General features: G+C 36.7%; 3 protein-coding genes across 5 annotated transcripts; all 3 read right to left on the bottom strand.

Moving 5' to 3' along the window:
• Positions 1 to 2,252: 2,252 nt before the first annotated feature.
• Positions 2,253 to 4,990, bottom strand: LOC137719988 (IAA-amino acid hydrolase ILR1-like 3). Of its 2 annotated transcripts, XM_068458976.2 has the most exons (5): positions 4,529 to 4,990; positions 4,283 to 4,408; positions 3,498 to 3,812; positions 3,122 to 3,250; positions 2,253 to 2,940 (listed from the first exon to the last, which is right to left on the bottom strand). In XM_068458976.2, exons 1-5 carry the CDS (start codon positions 4,877 to 4,879, stop codon positions 2,554 to 2,556), a joined length of 1,308 nt encoding a protein of 435 aa, XP_068315077.1. In that variant the 5' UTR covers positions 4,880 to 4,990; the 3' UTR covers positions 2,253 to 2,553. The 2 variants fall into 2 exon arrangements, with proteins under 2 accessions (XP_068315077.1, XP_088546639.1); XM_088690513.1 differs by lacking the exon at positions 3,122 to 3,250 and having other exon boundaries at positions 4,529 to 4,954.
• A 508-nt stretch (positions 4,991 to 5,498) lies between these two features.
• Positions 5,499 to 8,980, bottom strand: LOC137719987 (NAC domain-containing protein 91). Its single transcript, XM_068458975.2, has 6 exons — positions 8,524 to 8,980; positions 7,730 to 8,007; positions 6,650 to 7,177; positions 6,398 to 6,488; positions 6,030 to 6,292; positions 5,499 to 5,945 (listed from the first exon to the last, which is right to left on the bottom strand). The coding sequence occupies exons 1-6, from the start codon at positions 8,702 to 8,704 to the stop codon at positions 5,646 to 5,648; spliced, it is 1,641 nt and encodes a 546-aa protein (XP_068315076.2). The 5' UTR covers positions 8,705 to 8,980; the 3' UTR covers positions 5,499 to 5,645.
• Positions 8,981 to 11,680: 2,700 nt separating this feature from the next.
• Positions 11,681 to 15,564, bottom strand: LOC137720867 (putative calcium-binding protein At1g02270). Of its 2 annotated transcripts, none has more exons than XM_068459979.2 (10): positions 14,667 to 15,564; positions 14,370 to 14,474; positions 14,166 to 14,271; positions 13,728 to 13,948; positions 13,559 to 13,635; positions 13,354 to 13,462; positions 13,150 to 13,275; positions 12,950 to 13,060; positions 12,738 to 12,845; positions 11,681 to 12,477 (listed from the first exon to the last, which is right to left on the bottom strand). In XM_068459979.2, exons 1-10 carry the CDS (start codon positions 14,814 to 14,816, stop codon positions 12,241 to 12,243), a joined length of 1,350 nt encoding a protein of 449 aa, XP_068316080.2. In that variant the 5' UTR covers positions 14,817 to 15,564; the 3' UTR covers positions 11,681 to 12,240. The 2 variants fall into 2 exon arrangements, with proteins under 2 accessions (XP_068316080.2, XP_088546627.1); XM_088690501.1 differs by lacking the exon at positions 11,681 to 12,477 and adding an exon at positions 12,522 to 12,663 and having other exon boundaries at positions 14,667 to 15,394.
• Positions 15,565 to 18,218: the final 2,654 nt, after the last annotated feature.

Raw genomic sequence — 18,218 nt, 5'->3', positions numbered from 1 at the left:
GACTCGATGATCATGCCTTACTTGGGACGATCAAATTAAACAAGTAAGTGTTTGTACACTATTCTGGGTATCAGCTGTTCTGCATGTTTCATTACTGTTGTTAGACCATACATGATGACCAACTTTCTTGGTGGTCCTAATTAATTTAGCCATTAACTGTAGGAAGAAATAAGAATAAATTAAGCTACGTGCAGATAGAGGAAACGATGATTTAAACTAATCGAAGTGTTTTAAACTCTTAAACAAACCTCCTAATTAAGCAAAGAGAGTTCCAATTTTCATGAGTGGGGATGCGAAATTTTGCATTCTAAGTTTTCGTGTTATTTCCAAATAAAATATATATATACACACACGAGCCAGCTATAGTAAAGTTGATCTCACATGGGTTGCTTCCTCCATATCACAAAGCTTAGTCCTCTCTTTAATCTTTGTCAATTTTTCTTTCTTTTGATCGATGTTTTTTTCAGGTTATTGAAAACGTTTCTTTCTCTCTTTCTCTTTGCTGAATATTCAAAAAGTTCTCACTTCCATGCACCAAGAGAGTGACGGGCATGGTTATTTCACGACAAACTTTTGAGTGTGACACTCTATTGTTATATGAAATACAGATTGTTGACGCATATGAGTGAACATGTAATATTTGGAAGCCTGAAATCAACATTATTCCTATTTCACCTAACAACTTATCAAATGACGGTGATAAATAAGAGGGTTGATATGCCATGGACTTGAAGTATAATATTGATGAATAATATACAATTACATGAGTAAATTTTTAATATCAGATGACAAGATCACAACGCTCTTAAACATTACACCTATTTCACCATACAACTTTACCAAACCGCAACTAAATGGATATAATTATAGCCTTACGGTAGATTAAGTGTATATATATATATGAGTTTGGTGCGTATAATTTATCCATTTTGGTTCATATATCTACTTCTATCAAATCAAATGCCAACCAAGCTTTTGAAATTAAGGAAAGCTGAAAACTGCTGATTCTCCATTCCCTTGTTAGGTTTGTTTTCCCAAAGTTAAATACAGAAACTTTGAAGAAAAAGAAGATATCAATCTTTTCTTTCGCACCAACATTCAGAAAGAGGAGACCCAACTTACCATGCATGCATGGTGGTCACACGTGGGAATGAGTCAGCAACAGCAACAGCATCAGTAACAGCAACAGAAGTCCCTTCCCAGCGGAAAAGTTTGGTGACTGATTTCACAACTACTAAAAATAAGGAAATTTTAACGAAAAGTTTCCGGTACTATTTACTTTAACAAAAGATCACATTTTTACACTAAAAAGTTAATCCTGGTATTCACTTTACCTTTTATTTTGTCATTATCGTTAAAACTCAGAGTTTTCAAGTTATTTTCATTAGTTTTCCTTAAAAAAAATCAAAGATACACAAATTTCACCAACCAACAACATAATCTTTCCAGTCTACGGCCTCATGCAGCTCCTTAATTAAAGTTTAATCAGCCAAAAAGAAGGCAGTCCAAATACAATTTAGGTTGACCTCTATGATTTTCTTTTATCCATTATCAATAAAAAGTTGGAAATATTAGGTTGCGTAGGGGAGAATGATTTGTCCTCTAAAAAAGTCTATGCATCAATTAGGGAAGACATTCTGTTTAATCAAAGCACAAAAGTGCGGTCCAATGCATGAACGATGGGCGGTTCGAAGAATCTAGACGATTGCTTGGCTTAGTTAGTAAAGTAATCGCAATCAACCACCCAATGTTGTTTTTTTTTTTTTTTTTAATGTCAAAACCACCCAATTATTTTTGGATTGAGTTGTTTCTAGTACAAAATTCACCTGATCTAATGATCCCATAAACATATAAATATTAGCGCATTATCATTATTTTTAGTTGTATATTTAATAGAGATTTTGAAAGAGTTTTAAAATTCGATATTTAATTAGAATTTTAAAGAAAATAAAAATTTAGGAGAATTTATTTAGAATTTTAAATGTCTATAAAAGTGCAGGTGTAATAAATCAGAATTTGATTTTAAATCATTTTAAAAGATATGAATGTTATTAGATTTGGAGAGATTTCATAATGTATTTTAAACTTTAAAACATCCAATATACAATTATGAATTGCCCCAATGAATAAGGCCTCCTGTCCAACCCAGTACATCTTGGGTCAAACCCTCCCCCTTTCCTAGTGTAGATTAGTGTACAAATGCAGTGTCTTCCTTCTACAACCACCAACAAAAGACCTAAAAGCCAGCAAACTTGATTAAACCAAATACCATCTTTAAAATAAATCAAACTTATAATCATGGATCCATGGCAACTGTTTATGGGGATACTTTGGGAGTTTATATGGACTAAGGAATGGTTTATTAATCCATCTATATGGGCTCAAAGATTGGGAAGGAGATTCAAACCCGGGACTTCGAATGTAAGGTGAAATTCTTAACTAAGCAAGTTACAAACTATTTGCAAATTCACATTTCACAAAAGTTATTTCTTTTATGTTATTTATAAATTTCTCCATGACAGTATGCAAGCATCAAGGCTTCTCCAATCGCACTTAAATTTCAGCGTGTACAGAATGTTGGTGCTCGTCCAAATAACTCTCCGCCAAGGCAGCGTGTAATGCTGCCCCAATCGGAAGCACATCCTCATCAAGAAAGAAGTAAGGCGAGTGCGGCGAGTGAACTGAACCCACTTCCTCATTTCCAATTCCAATGCTAAGCATGATTCCAGGAATAAACTGCTGATAGAAGGCAAAGTCTTCACCTGCCATCACTTTCTCGCACAACTTCACATTCTCGGGACCAAGCAAAAGTTTTCCAACCCTCTGTGCCTGCATATGCAAGCTTTCATCGTTGACAACAGCAGGCAATGGTGGGTATTCTTCATCTTTCGTGTCAACATATGCGTTACATCTATGCACGGCTGCCTGTCCTTCAATAACCTGCAAGAAATCCCAATTTATGAACCGAATGCTTCACTCGTTTATTTCTTTGTTCTTTCAAAACAAGCTAGTTGATAGTCTACCTATTTACTGATGAGTGATGAAAGAAACATCCAGCATTATTTCTACTAAGTCTAACTGTCTGATGGAACGAGGTTAAAGAACAATGTATGTCGTTTACCTCTTTCAATCGCCTCCTGAGTAAGTACAAGCCTTCAGTTGTAAGACTCCTCAAAGTGCCCCCAAATACAACATACGATGGAATTACATTCGATGCAGTCCCACCTCTAACATAAGTAACAGATAGGACCTTCAGTGCAGAAAACTAGCTGTTAGCAATACGCTGCAGTGGAACCTTTTATGTTATTTTTCCTTCTATATGCGTAGTTCTTTCATACCCAAAACACTTTTAAAGTTTACCAAAATGATAAAACAATGAGTTATCAGTTTGACAAACAATGGAAATTGAAATGAAACTAAAGCTACGATATCACCAGATAAAAAAAATAAAAAATAAAAAAAAAATAAAAATCTCTTCTTCTTTTAAAGGCACGTACTTGGCTATGGAGGGGATCAGTTTCTCTTGAGATGAGCTGTTGCAACGCCAAAATTGCAAATGAGGCAGCAAGTATTGGATCAGCAGTATTGTGGGGTTCTGCAGCATGCCCGCCTATCCCGACTATTTTGGCTTCAAACATGGAAACAGCAGCTAAGAGCGGTCCTGCAATCGATGCTACAGTTCCTGTGGGTATTGTATAATCAACGTGCATCCCAAATATCGCTTTAGCTTCACCAAGAGCACCTCCTTTTATCATTTTGGAGGCGCCAGCACCTCCCTCCTCACCAGGTTGAAAAAGAAGTCTCACAGTTCCCTTCAACACCACCATATGTAATAAAGTTTTAGGCAAAATTTTCTCATTGTATCACAATTTGCAATTTTTCATTGCTGAGAATTATGGTCTCAACAGAAAGATTGAAACTTTGAACTCAGAATCTCAAATTCGCATTCACTTTGTTGCACGACATAAAAACTCACCGATTTACTTTTACAAGATATATATTCTACACTACCCTAATTAACAGGAAAGAGGATTCGAACTTATGTGCAACGGGACGAGAACACTACCCTAGCCAATCGGCATAACCCATGTTCAAAAAGTTATGCTCTCAACATAAAAATTGAAACTTTTAACTCAGAACCTCAAAATGCACATTCAATTCGCTGCAAAACATAAAACGTAACTGACCACTTTTTATATTCTAAACAATGTACGGAAAGAAAATACCTTGAGTCAAAAGATTAAACTGACCTAACCCGCATCTGCTGAGACGTAAAACTGACCTTAAGCTTATCTTTTCGTTGACTAAGCAACTTAGCAGCGCCAAGAAGCATGGTGGTGTGAGCATCATGTCCACAGCCGTGCATTTTCCCATCAACCTTACTCTTGTGCTCCCACTCCACAAGCTCCTACACATCACCACCACCACCACAAAATCAACCAAAAGCTAAACCTTAAAATTCACAATAAATTAAAGACAACTTCCTCAGAGAATCAAAACAAAAAAACGAGAAGTTCCCGGATATTACTTGCAACGGCAGGGCGTCCATGTCGGCTCGAAGAGCAACAACGGGGCCCGAACCGGACCCGATTTCTGCAACAATTCCGGTTTGGGCAATTGGGTAGTTGTAAGGGATGCCGAGCCGATCGAGTTCTCTGCGCAGAAGAGCGCTGGTGTTGTGCTCTTGGAATTTGAGTTCTGGGTTTTCATGGATTTGCCTTCTTATGGAGATTAACCAGTTTTTATCCTGCTGGGCTGCGCTCAGAAGCTCTTTTGCGTAGTGGGTTTGATCAGGAGCGCCATGGGGTGTACCAAGAGAAAGAGAAGTGAGTAAGAGTAGTAAAACGAAGAGGAAATTGGCAATCGAACAAGAACGCATATCTGTTTGTTTACGGAATTGCGGAGATGCAAGTCAACAGTTGAAGAACCAGAAGGGGTTGACTATAAGGAAGGACGGGCACACGAGCAATTTATATATGGAAACTTTACTTTTTATTTTTACGAAAAATTATATTTTTATATTAAAAAATTAATCTTCTTATTATTCTATTTATTCTTTATTTTATCATTTTTGTTAAAACTCAAAATTTTCAAACTATTTTCATTAGTTTCCTTTTCAGATATTAACTTGTAAAGTTTGGCGACTGTAGCAAAAGCTGCAAAACAGTCTCACTGTGGCTGGCGGTATCCAAACAAGTAGCAAAAGCTGCAAAACAGTCTCACTGTGGCTGGCGGTATCCAAACAAGTAGCAAAAGCTGCAAAACAGTCTCACTGTGGCTGGCGGTATCCAAACAAATACAAACGGTCGTACGTGGAAGTTAAAAATGTACATGATCACACGAGGAAGTTAAAATATACGACACCTCGTGATTGACGTGGAGTTTAAGGGTTTGACAGTGCATCGTATATGTGACATACCATCACAGTCACATTTGTCACATTTCAACGTAGGTTAGTTTTTTTCAGTGAATTACATATGTCGATTGCACGAAGAATATAAGTTCACAGAAAAAAGAACAATTTCTGATAAAATTGTTAGCTGCTGTACATAATCACACGAGGACTCTGAACCTATAAAATCTATCCTGTGTTTAGCCTCACAAAATTTAAACAAGCCCCTAAAAAGTGGGGTTTAGGCAGCATGCTAGGCCGCGAAGGGTCTTCCGACGGCTTCAAAACTAATGAAATCCCCATAAGCTAGCAAGATTATGAACCAGCATGCAACCACAACTACCCTAAAGAGAAGGGCAAAGGACCACATAGATTGACCGGCGGGAGAGGCCTTAAAGAACAGAGAAGGCACCCTTTTGCCGGTAACAATTCTGCCCTCCGTAGTCAAGTTTGGTCTTGTGGGCACGGATCCTTTTTCTGGTCGATCAATGTCAGCACTAATAACATCAGTAGCAACAGCACCGATAGGTTTCTTTTTGTTATTGGTTATCTCCTGCAAACAGCGTTAAACTCATTACCAACCCCCGAACATATGTCATCAAATTTTGACGTTATTTGTGCTTCACAAACTTCTCACCTCCATGGCTATTGGTTTTATTTCTCTGTCTTCTGGTCTACTGCTGCATTGGAGTTGCAGAAATTTAGTCAAAATCAGTAATCTTCTATTCGCATCACCTTGTGTCACAAAGCTCTCTGCGCTAGTCGGATTTTGTGTTTGGCGAGGCCTAAGCCTGATTTCAGTTCCAGCATCGCGACTGATAATTGGATTCAAATGAGCAGCATCGCAATTGATCATTGCATTCAAATGATTGCTTGTTACCTCAGACCTTGAGGATTGGCCTGCAGCAAAAACCAAATGGAGAAACATTCCGTTAATAACATTCATCTAGAACACCATCCACATATCTCTTACACTCATCCATGTTAATACTAAAAAAGACTTACCATAATTTTCTGGAATTGACATCAACGGTGATGGACCATTTCTGTCAATATTCCCCTCAGGCTGAACAGGATTTTGAAGCTCTGCCTCGAACTGTATGAAGTGAGATCAGCGAAACTTTAATTTTCTAGAGACACGTATTTAAAAGATCATGACACAGAATGCTGCAGATACGTACAACTGCAAGTTGGGAGGCAAGCCTTAAGAATACGATTTTTACTAAGTTAAAAAGTAACATGAAATCTTCTACTCACCGGTAATTCAGCTGCTCTTCCATCAACATCAATCTGCTCCCCTGAACTGTTGAAAATTGAGCTCAAGAACTCAGATACATATGTGTCTTGGTCATCAGGGGGGCTAAAGTCATTCCTGCCATAGTAACCGAGCTCTGCGTGCATCTGCGAGTGCAATGGAGAAAAAAGTGGCTCTTGTGGGCGATCATAAAACATGTTTAATTCCCCCAGCGGCATATTCAGTTGATCTTCTGCATCATAACCACTACAGTTGTTGCTAGGGAACTCAATAGGTGGTAGAGGCGGTAGAGTGTCTGATTCCATCGCATTACAATTATCAGCAGAGGTGCATTCGACTTTGGTAAGAGGCCTTTCATCTTGCCTTTCAAGAGATGGTGATGTTGGAAGCGGTGCATGATCAGACTGTACGTCTTGAGGAGAAGATAGGGCAGCGGTGGAGGATGAAACAGTAGGATCCGCTTCATCGAAGTTTGAATCTTCGATAGTCTCATCTTGTTTTTTAAACAGGCGACAAAGGACAAAGGAACTCTGCATAATAACATGGACATAACATCTGATTAGTAATTGAAAGTTTAGTCATTTTATATTGCCAGTCAGTGATCTGAGCATATGTGTTTCGGAGACCTACGAAAATGCAATATACAAACGCACACGCAGACCAATTAAATAACTTGAATTGAAAAACATAACTTATTTCCATGCAAAGAGACTCTATTGAAGATTGAGATTTATCACTTTCTCAATAACACTTGGTAACTAGGTCATACATACGAAGAAAAAAAAAACCCTTTCCTAATTACCAAGAAATGAACATCATTTTTTCTATCAGTTATGATAAGACATCCAATCCATCCATTTTACTCAAACCGGTTATACGATATTTCACTAAAACTAAAACTCCACTAAGTAATAGAGTTTGACTAAATTATACAAATCACACACTTAAACCGATTGCACAAACCACGAATTTTCAAGACTTTGGTGTCCAAATGTGCTCATAGAATCAATTAAATATCATAAACTAAGTAATCAGACAACTAAGAAGTAAGAAGCAAAATAAAAGTTGAAGAGAAAACCGACCTGGCCAGGATTTGTGCCATCAAGCTCCTTCTGTGTCGTACGATACTCGTGCATAACCCAATTCGTCCTCTTACCCTTGGGAGCACGCCCGGTATGGAAGACCAATGTCTTTTTCATTCCAATCAAGATTTTGTCCGACTTGATTTGACGATCTTTTCCAGTGGCCTTCCAATACCCTTTAATTGTAGCCCTGTTCAACCTCTGCCCATTTGGGTACTTTCTGTCCTGTGGACAGAAGAAGAACCACTCCGGATCGGTTGTCTGTATCACTGATAAATCTGCAGCACAGCATAAACATAACATTGAGCAAAAATCTACAAAACTGAAAACCCCAAAAATATTTAATTGGTGAGAAAAACAAGTTGTTGCCACCAAAAGTTGATAATTTTCCCTAAGTTACAACAATTCATCAAATTCCCTGCCTAATTACAACTCAATAAGACATTCATGGATTGTTTTTACGACAAGCCGATAATCATAAGAAAGTGTAAGCATTTTTTTACCACATTCTATCAAAAAACCCCAACAGAAAGAGTACATATTGTTAAAGCTTAAACATTGAGCAGAAACAAAACCCAAAAATTGAAGACCCTCAAGTTAGATAATTGGTGAGAAAATCAAGAACTTGCTGCTACAAAAAGTTCATAACTTTCCCAAAGTTTCAATAATCCAACAAAATCCCAGCTTAATTACAACGAAATGGAAACTAAATAGTGAATTTAACAACTAAATAACACACTAATGGAAAGCTAAAAGATTATCAGAAAAATGTGAAAAGAAAGAAAATTTAATACCAGGCAAATCCCAGGGCTCCCATTTGCAAACATCAATCTCACGAATAACAGCCACTTGTCCATGATTGCCATTGATTTTCGACCTCAAATAATAATCGATCAACTCCTCGTCCGTCGGCCGAAATCTGAACCCCAGTGGCAGACTATCCATCGACAGCGTCTCCATATCCGCCACCAGCATTCACCGCAACTCTAGAGAGACAAACAGAGAGACAGAGAGAGTGAACAAAAACCAAAAAATCTAGCTTTTTTCAAGAACCCAAAACTTTTTTCCAGAAACCCAAAAGAAAAACCGAGGAATCGGACAGATTATCGAATTCGGAATGGAGATTTTGGTGTTCTGATATCAGATGTGGACCACCTTTCTCTCTCTAGATTTTTTTTTCTTTCAGCAGAGTGTAAAGAAGAAAGGTTAGAGACTACTGAGAGAGGAGAGAGAGACACACAGTTTATATATATTTACCGAGTCTACCAACCCGCGTTTAAATTCCACGTAATACCGCGTCCGAGAAAACTAACAGGGGTATTTAATGCCTCATAATTTCGAAAGTGCCATTGTTCGTATGTAATAAGTGGTGCCTGAACAGAGAGCGTTTAGGTAGGAGAAGTGATTTTGAGTGATGGTAGGGGTATTATGGATAATTTACAAAGCGTTGCGACGAAGGTATCGCGGGAGGATTGTGCATGGAAGCCCGGTCCCGCTACGAAATTGCTATGAACTTTACCCTAATTTTTCATATATTTATTTTTGTATTTAACAATTTAATTGTTCTTATGTATAACAAAACTAAATAATATTTAAAATAAATTAAGTTTGGTGGCCTGAGAAATGACAAAAGAGACTGATGGGGACTAGATGAACACGGCCCTTGTCGATGGATTTGTGATGCAGTGATAGTGAGATGATACTTTGTCGTTAAGGAAGTTAGTATACATGATTTCTTTTACAATGTGCGGAATTGCATTTTGAGAATGTGAATTATTTTTCAGTGTAGTACGTTTTCTGATATGGTATAGTATTCGATTATCGTTTGGACAACATTTATGGTTATTTACGTATGAATTTACTTAAACTAGTAACATAACACGCGAGACCATTATGTGCGAAATATTTTTCCTTATTTTCTAAGCGGTAATTTTTTACTAGTAAGTAGATGTAACCAACTATATTACGGTCTACTAGTACTTTTTTTACTTGTAAATGAGAGATTTTAAGTTGAAATCGTGTGGATGACGAGTTTTAAATAATTTAGTATAAATATATCGTTGCATCAAAACAAGAAAAAATGAATGTACCACCCTCGAGTTCGGTTTTCCTATGGATATTTTATGTGCTAATAGTGTATTTGTGTAAAATTCAAGTTGTATTTATTTTTTATGTTGGATATTGGGAAAATATGAAGTTTAAGTTTAATGTATTAATTATATAGATAAAATAGAAGTGATAGAGACGCCATTGGCATTTATTTATGTCGAATATTATATGTTAACTTCATAAACAAACAAATTTCCAGGCAAAGAACTATCAAATTCCACGATATTTACAATGAACATCGTTTGGGAAGGTTGTTGGAAAAACCCTGAAGTTCGTGGTATATTCACATAGGTCATCTAGAGTTTTAGTAGTTTTCTTTAAAGGGACTGACTAGTAGTTTCGCTGTGGCATTCTACCTTTTGAGAGGCCGAGAAGATTCCAAAAGGTATTTCAACATTTCCTTGACTACCATGATGTGATAATACTATAAATTAAAGCCAGGACAGTAATACGGTAAAGAACTTTAGTTATGCTTGTATGTCAATATTGGTGCGGGAATATTGAACTTTAAACTTTTCATAAGATTAAAGTAATCTTATTATGTATATTCACCCAACTTTTGTTTGTTTTTCCTTTTTCAGTTAGGATTTCAATTTATTCCACAACTTTTGATTATATTTCGTGTATATTATTATTATTTACTAATAATGTGAACACAAAGAAAAGTGAGTTGAAAAGGCTTATTAATTAATTAGCATGTGCACGAGTATTAAAGAAATCACTTGCGAATCTGTTCCATTGTGCTATGTGCAACAGGGTTCGTAAACAAAAATGTTAGAGAGAATGTACTTTTGTATCATATTTGATTCCGTCATACAATGACAATTGTGTACCCATCATATGTGATGATTGTTACATACAATTAATATTTAATGAGATGAATTTATAAATTGACGTGTACACATTCTTTGTCATATCAGATGATACACATATATTACAAAGTATTTTGCTTATTGGTATCCAGTAGTTACTATTTATAAATGCGCGCGCACACACACATCATTTTGTTTATACGATCGGTTTCGTTGATATTTGGTTTTGGCTTAGTTCCTCCGCTTTTTTTTTTTTTTTTTTTTTTTCATTTAATTTCTTTTATATTTCTTAAAAAAAAATGGTGGAGGAGGGATGGACGGAGAGTTTTTGGTGTAATGATCCACCACCACGAGAGAGAGAGAGAGAGTAAGTATCTCGCACACGACTATTGTTGAAAAATTAGTCTCATCTAATCTTTCTCCATTTAACTTATTTAAATATGTACACACATATATATACCACGACAAAAAGCCAAAAAATGGTATTGAAATTAATATTTAAGTTCGATAGCTACGTATCATCTTTATCATTTGACCAAAAAGTAGAGAGATCTTCGAAGTAAACTTTGTGCTTGATACATCATACAAGAAAACAAAAGAGAAACTTGTTGATATTAGGGTCGGCAGGAACTGTTAATTGTTTCCCTAATTAAAACTTTCATTATATGCTTTGTTAATCACAAGTAATGGTTTCTGGAATCATAGTCCAAAACAAGACGTTTTGAATTTGAGTTTAGAGGGAGTAGCATATTGTTTTAGCCAATACTAAAAAAGGTCACAAACAATAAAGTCAAACGATTAATCCACACTTATTTTATGATTGTCATGCAGACATGAGTTCAGCCAGTTGGTTATGACATTTCGAACTTGAGTTTAGAGGGAGTAGCGTATTGCTTTAGCCAACTGGACTAAGCCTATACTAAAGGTCACTAACGATAAAGTCAAACAATTAATCTACCTTTATTTTATGATTATCATGCAGACGTTAGTTCGGCTAATTAGTTATTACGGTGTATTCACCTCATTGCACTTGAGCTTGAATCCCTCTTCGTGTTAAAGTAGGTTAGAGTAACACTTTATCAGAACATTAGAAAAAGTTAGCTACAAAAGGGCTTCTAATTTGGCCCATCTCACCATTGCTGCAAAATTACAAGTAGGGGATAGCTGCAAGCCTACATATATATGCACAGACAGCTATAGAACTCTATAGGATTTTTACGCATGCACAGCAGCTATACATCTCCTTCTTCCTTCTTAGCTTCCTTCTTTTTTTCACCACATCAATGGGCACAATGGAAAGGCCCAAATTTGTAATCCGGACGCTAGTTCGGTTATTCGGTTGCAAACTTTTAGATCAAAGGCCAGTTTCCTGATGTTTGCCCGCTTGGATACGAAAGATTGAGCTTTGAACAGGCACAGTTAAAAAGAAGGAATGCCGATCGAAGTTCTTTTCACTCTCTTTGCTGAAGAAAACTGGTTTACATCCATTCCGCACGGTCTGGCTGTAACCCTTGACCTTTTCCCGTTTACAAGTTTTTGGTTCGTTATGTAACAAAGTCTCAAACCAATGTTGTTCTGAGCTTGCGGTTGTCAGGGAACCATCTGAGAGCAAGGCATTCTTATCGGTGAGAAAACCACTGTGAGTCGTGCATGATCGGAAAGAGAGTAATCTTCGGGCCACGTTCCTTTCTCCACTTCAGGAGGGAAGAGCACTGCGTTTTTGACACTGAAACCAATTGTTTGTTCCTGAATACCCTTGGAATCACTGTCACAGTCGCTACCGCTTTCATCCTTCTGCTCTGACCCCGTAGGATACCAAATTCGCTGCTGCAATGCCATTAGTAGTAGCATAAACGTCATAAAACTGTCTAATGGTGCCAGAAAATAGATGAAAGTATAAACGGCGAAGTTTTCTACACCAAATAGCGGGGGTAAAAATCCACAAGCGCGAACAACCTACGCCCACTGACACCAGAAGGCAAAAGCATTTTCCTACATAAAAGCTTAAACTCCCTGTACTACTAATCAATCTCCGTGGTGTATATTAGACTAATAACAATGAGAAATAGTTGGTGAAAATAACTTACCTGAAATTCTATATAATCAAGAAGGCCGTTCCCATCTATGTCTGCTTGAACCCACAAATCCTTTGTCTCTTCGAGGCTAAGTCCATGGCAATGACCCGTCATGTTAAGCTGTATAACATAGCAATTAACCAATTAGAAAAGTTACCAACAGGCAAAGATTCAGAACAAGACAAAAGATAAGGAGAAAATCTTAGTTTTAACTGACATCGAACCTGTCGAAGTGCTTCACAGAAACCTGAAGAGGTTATGTAATCACCAGGATTATCAGCCTTTAGAAAGGCAAAGGCATCGGCCTCTGTCAGCGAAGCTCTTCGTAGTTGGTACTGAATTGTGAAAATTTATCCCATTAGAAACAGAACGGACAGCAATGTGACTGAAAAAAGTATACAGGCAATGAACATGTATTGCTGACCTTGAACATGCCAAATACTGCTTCGCTCCAACTAGTTTTTAGTAGCTTACGGTATCTATTAGGATTGAGAAGCCATATAAAATCAACGCCGCATATGTTTCCCAGATGGTTTCTGTGGCTAACCCACTGCATACAAAAATATGAAATACATGAGTTACAGGCATACAGAAACGAAATTGTAGGTGTAAAGTTGAAGATACTGACCTTATGTGCATCTGCATCGGCGTAATGATGAGCAGTATCATAAGAAGATACAAACCCCTGGGACCGAAGAAACTTGTAAACATGTCCACTTTTGCTTCCATTCCAGTCACTGAAGAAAGAACAGATTGAAACAAAATATTACAAATGGCTGCAATTTGAAAACTAGGGAAAAAAAATAATCCAAAATGTAAGGCATTAGAAATACCCGCAGAGTATAATCGGCATGGGATTAAGCTTGTTATCTTTCTGATAAGATTCTACATGTTGAAGGATTTTGTAGACCTACAATGAGAAACCGACAAAATGTTATCTCTAAGAAAATGTTATCGGTGTGTAGATACAAAGGAAGAGTATGAAATCGAGAATGATGCTACCTGATGCAGTCGAACTAAACACAAACTCGAGTCATGAGGAAATAACAAGTGGGTGTTCACAATGAGAATTTCCTGCCGAATATCATTGTTTCGAAACTGCGAAATTGGGGTGGCTAATTCCACATGTAACAACTGAGCAACACGATCACCACAATCATTGAAGTGCAACTCTACATAGTTTACAACTCTAAAGTAGTCTTTATGCACTGCGGTCAACAAACCTGAAACACCAGCAGAAAGAGAAACACCTCATGACGACAATGTTTAATGTGTCTATAAAAACAGTATAAGCAGTTTCCATCATATACCCCAACAAAACAGATTCTTCGTTCCATTCAAAATCGCAAAATTAACTTATTTCGTTAGTCTTTCCCCATCTCCCCATTTCTTTTTTATTCGTTTTCTCGAATCTAGGATTAAAGGAATTGATGATGGTACCATCGCCACGGTTGTTGGTTCGTCCTAGTTTGAGATTGATATAACCAGCATCCCCAAGTCTCTTCTCGTAAATGTTAACAAGCTCTTCGTTGCCGACCCAGAACTCCTGTGCCAACCAGAGAGAGGTATAAACACCACAAAAAAATGTGTAGCAACTCCAACTCCCATCCCTAATGCTTTCAAAAGGTTGTAAGAAATGCAAACCTGAAGACAAATGATGGAGGATCTCTCAGCCAACAAACAATCCAATATCCTTTGATTCCTGGCCAGCCAATAGGCTCTGTAATTGCTTTCCCGACAATCGGGGTCCTGAACATCACAAGGGAGAAGCTTAAGATTAACAAACTCCATTACCAAATGGTAGAAAAATAGGATCAAACTTCCAAGGTTTACCATAAAATTCAAAAACTAAGATTTCCCATGAGAAAGAATCGGCTACAAAATCAAAAGGCATAAGCTTTTGATCAAATAAATGAAAAATGAAGAGAGAGAGATGCTAACGTCATGGTTGAGGCGCTTGTAAATTGGAGCGAGGATGTTGAAAGTGGTGCAGGTAATGCAGGGCTGTTGGTGGTGGCCGTCTCGTTTGGAAGACGCAATTGCGTAGCTTCCAATTCTCGAAATCCTTCCCCTCGTCTTCGTCATCGTCATCGTCTTATTGTTCTCTCAACTTTCCCACCAATAAATAAACACGTAAAAATCTCGCCGCAGCAGACGGAGGAGGCAGAGCAACCCACAATATCAAAAAATGCAAAACAACTGCCCGCTGCCTTTTGCCGGAAACAAGGGCCCAAAACAATGGGCACAACAAAAAAACAAAACTGCTTTTTCTTGACGTCGATTGGATTGAAAGAAAATGACCGGACTCTCGAAAAGATGCGCTAGCGTTCGGGACAAGGAAGACGAGTAGGAGGGAGAAATTAACGGATTTACAGGTAGTGGGGGAGTGATCCTCGGACTCAAAGACCACCACCACAGCCACCTCGGATTACCACAACCACCTCGGATTACTTGTCGTGGGTTGTGCTTAAGGGACAACCTCATATATGTTGTCTTTGTGAAAGCGTCAGTTATGTAGTACAAACAATGTGCGTGTATTTTGTGATGTGTCTCTGAGAATATATTTAGAGTTGGAGGAGGAGGAGGAGGAGGACGGCCATGGATGGGGGGCTTAAAAAGCATGTATCTTTTGGGGATTCGATTTCCACCCTCCAAAAATAAATACCTTTGCGCGCATTATTCGCGTTTTGCAATTGATCCCCGAAGGATCCCAGAAGGTTCTTTCTTTTTGCTTGTAACCAACGCGACCTCTTCCCTCCTGCCTCTTTTGCTTGCCCTCTTCCTCAAGTTCCAATTATCTTCTTGGAGAAATGTTAAAGGAGATTTTTTTTAAAGTGATATTTTTTTTTTTTGACATTATGTCACTTTATAGTTTAACTTTGATTTTTGCGTTAATATTATAAAATAATATATTAAAAACATAAAGTTATAGAGATGAAAAGTTCCACGTAATTTCCTTAGCCCTTCTCTTTATTTTTTCGAAAATTGTGACATTGGAAAATTTAATATTAATTATTTTCGTTTTTGGGTCTATGAAAGTTCTGGGAAATTATAAAATAGTTTATAAAATGATATGCATTCGGGTGTATCAATTAAAGATTTTTTAAAGAGTACGGGTCCAAGTGTATTATCAATATTGTTTATAAAATGAATGATTTGATGGATGTAGGAAAATTTCATACTCTACATTAGAATACGAGTCTAAGTGTATTATCAATATTTTTTCTAAAACGAATGATTTGATGGATTTAGGAAAATTTCATACTCTACATTAGAATTTGATAAATTCAACTTCTCTTGTTAAATTTGAGTGAATTCACTCAAAATTTCAATTAAATACGCCCCTAACTTTCTAAGAAATACTTGGAATCGCTTCTTTAGGACGTCCTTGATTATTACATTTTAGTACTTTCCGAAAACAATAGCCCTTATGATTAAGGGAATAAAAATAAAAGGTGAGACCGTAGTTCATCTTCGAGGAATATATGTGGGGGTAATTACAAGCAGGCAAGGTTGACAAAAGGGGAAGAGATCCCCTCCCTCTCCCACCAAAGCCCATCATCAATTAGTCCGTACCTTTGAAATTTGATCTAACGGCTACAAACAGAGAATTGCTTTAAAAGTTATAATAATTTTAACCGTTGGATCAAATTTCAAAGATCCAGATTAATTGATTGGTGGGCTTTGATGAGAAAGATCCAGAGGGGATCTCTTCCCTGACAAAAGGGCTCCACATAATGCTAATCTTTCTAGTTTCCCATCAGCCGAAAGTTGGATGACTATCATGATTGAGATTTGTTCTAGTTGCCTACTACGAATTAGATAGTGCTTTGTTGCCTTTAAGCACGTATTAATCAAGGTTTGGAGCAAGTTGGAAGGGGATAATCATCCTTTTCGGAACAAGTTTCTGATGTGATGGTAACTGAACGCTATAGCCGACGTGTATTTGTATATACTCTATTGAGAGTGCTTAAATTAGTATCTAATCACGAACATTCTACTAAATTAAGATCTTAGAATCAAAGCGATTACCAAAAATATAGCATATAATGATACGTAAGAGTAATTTTTTTTTCTAAATACAAAATGTTTAGAGTGCATAATTATTTTTTCGAGTGTAAATTACAATTACTATTTTTATGGCCAACTATGGAGAATTGTTTTCTATCTTATAAAACTATTGCGTTCTTGGAACAATTGGTGGCCCCAAAAAGAGGTGGGAGGCATTACTACGTGCGTGATTGAACACATACAGTGATGGATTGGATCGACAACATGTTTGGCAATTGGCATTGGAAAAAAAAAATAGAAAACTAATGAAAATGATTTGAAAACTTTGAGTTTTAACGATAATAACAAAATAAATGATAAAATGAATATTACTATATTTGATTTTTTTAGTGTAAAAATGTGGTTTTTCATTAAAATAAACAATAACGCAGGCTTTTCGTTAAAACTCAAAAAAAAAAAAAAAATTATATCCATTTTATTATTTATATATTTGGCTAGTCAGACATATAAACAATTAGATTGGTCACTGAGAGTTGGTTGAGGCATAAACAATTAGATGTTCTAAGTAGGTAGGAGTCCCACTAACCACAATCTCTTTTGATAAGCAATCTCTAAAAACTAAAAAAAAGGCTAACGTTCCTTTGTAAGCCCTTAAACAGGCTTGTGGCATGTCTAGTCTAAGAAGAGAGCGATTTTTCAAAATGTCCAAAATACGGAACGTTACGGCATTATCTTAAAACATCTTGTTAAAAAAAAAACAACTGGATCGACTGCATCCGATGAACTTCGCCATCAGGTTGCTTTCGGGCATCCATGGCGTGCGGTGTGACATTGTAGCTTGTGACGTGCAGGTTAAGTCTCCTCAGACTTATTGCAACAAACAACATATCATGCATATGGGCGGCTGCACAAGGAAAATGAAAAAGGGAATTTTAACAAAAAAAAAATTCTGGTACTGTTCACTTTAACGAAAAATCACATTTTTACACTAAAAAGTCAATCATGATACTATTCACTTTACTCTTTATTTTGACATTATCGTTAAAACTCAAAACTTTTCAAACCTTTTTTTGAGTTTTTCAAACCCTTTTCATTAGTTTTTCCGATGAAAAATTGTTTTATTTTTGCACATATTGTTCTCCTTTGAACGCATCTGTTTATTTACATCTTTTGCTTAATTTTTATATGTTTAATTTGAGAGAAAATATTAAACACGAGTGTGCCAGAGAAAATGATGCATAAAAATTAATCCTCAAAAGAAAAAACCATAAAGTTAAGAATTGAGACGTTACAATATGTGATCTTCACAAAATAATAGGGCTAGAAATTTACTTTACTTCCTCCAACCCATTCTAATCCTAAGCACAATACTTTACATGAATATATAACACCATGGGAGGTGGATTTTGCCTTCTTCTAGGAATGTTTTTATTTTCAATTGAGAAATGATAAATACACATTGTTTTTAGTATTTTACGCGTT

Source organism: Pyrus communis, chromosome 1 (genome assembly GCF_041283825.1).
Source record: "Pyrus communis isolate YQ-2024b chromosome 1, ASM4128382v1, whole genome shotgun sequence".
Classification (NCBI taxonomy): Eukaryota; Viridiplantae; Streptophyta; class Magnoliopsida; order Rosales; family Rosaceae; genus Pyrus; species Pyrus communis.
The sequence above is the reverse complement of the archived record's forward strand: the minus strand, read 5'-3'. Positions and strand labels throughout refer to the sequence as shown.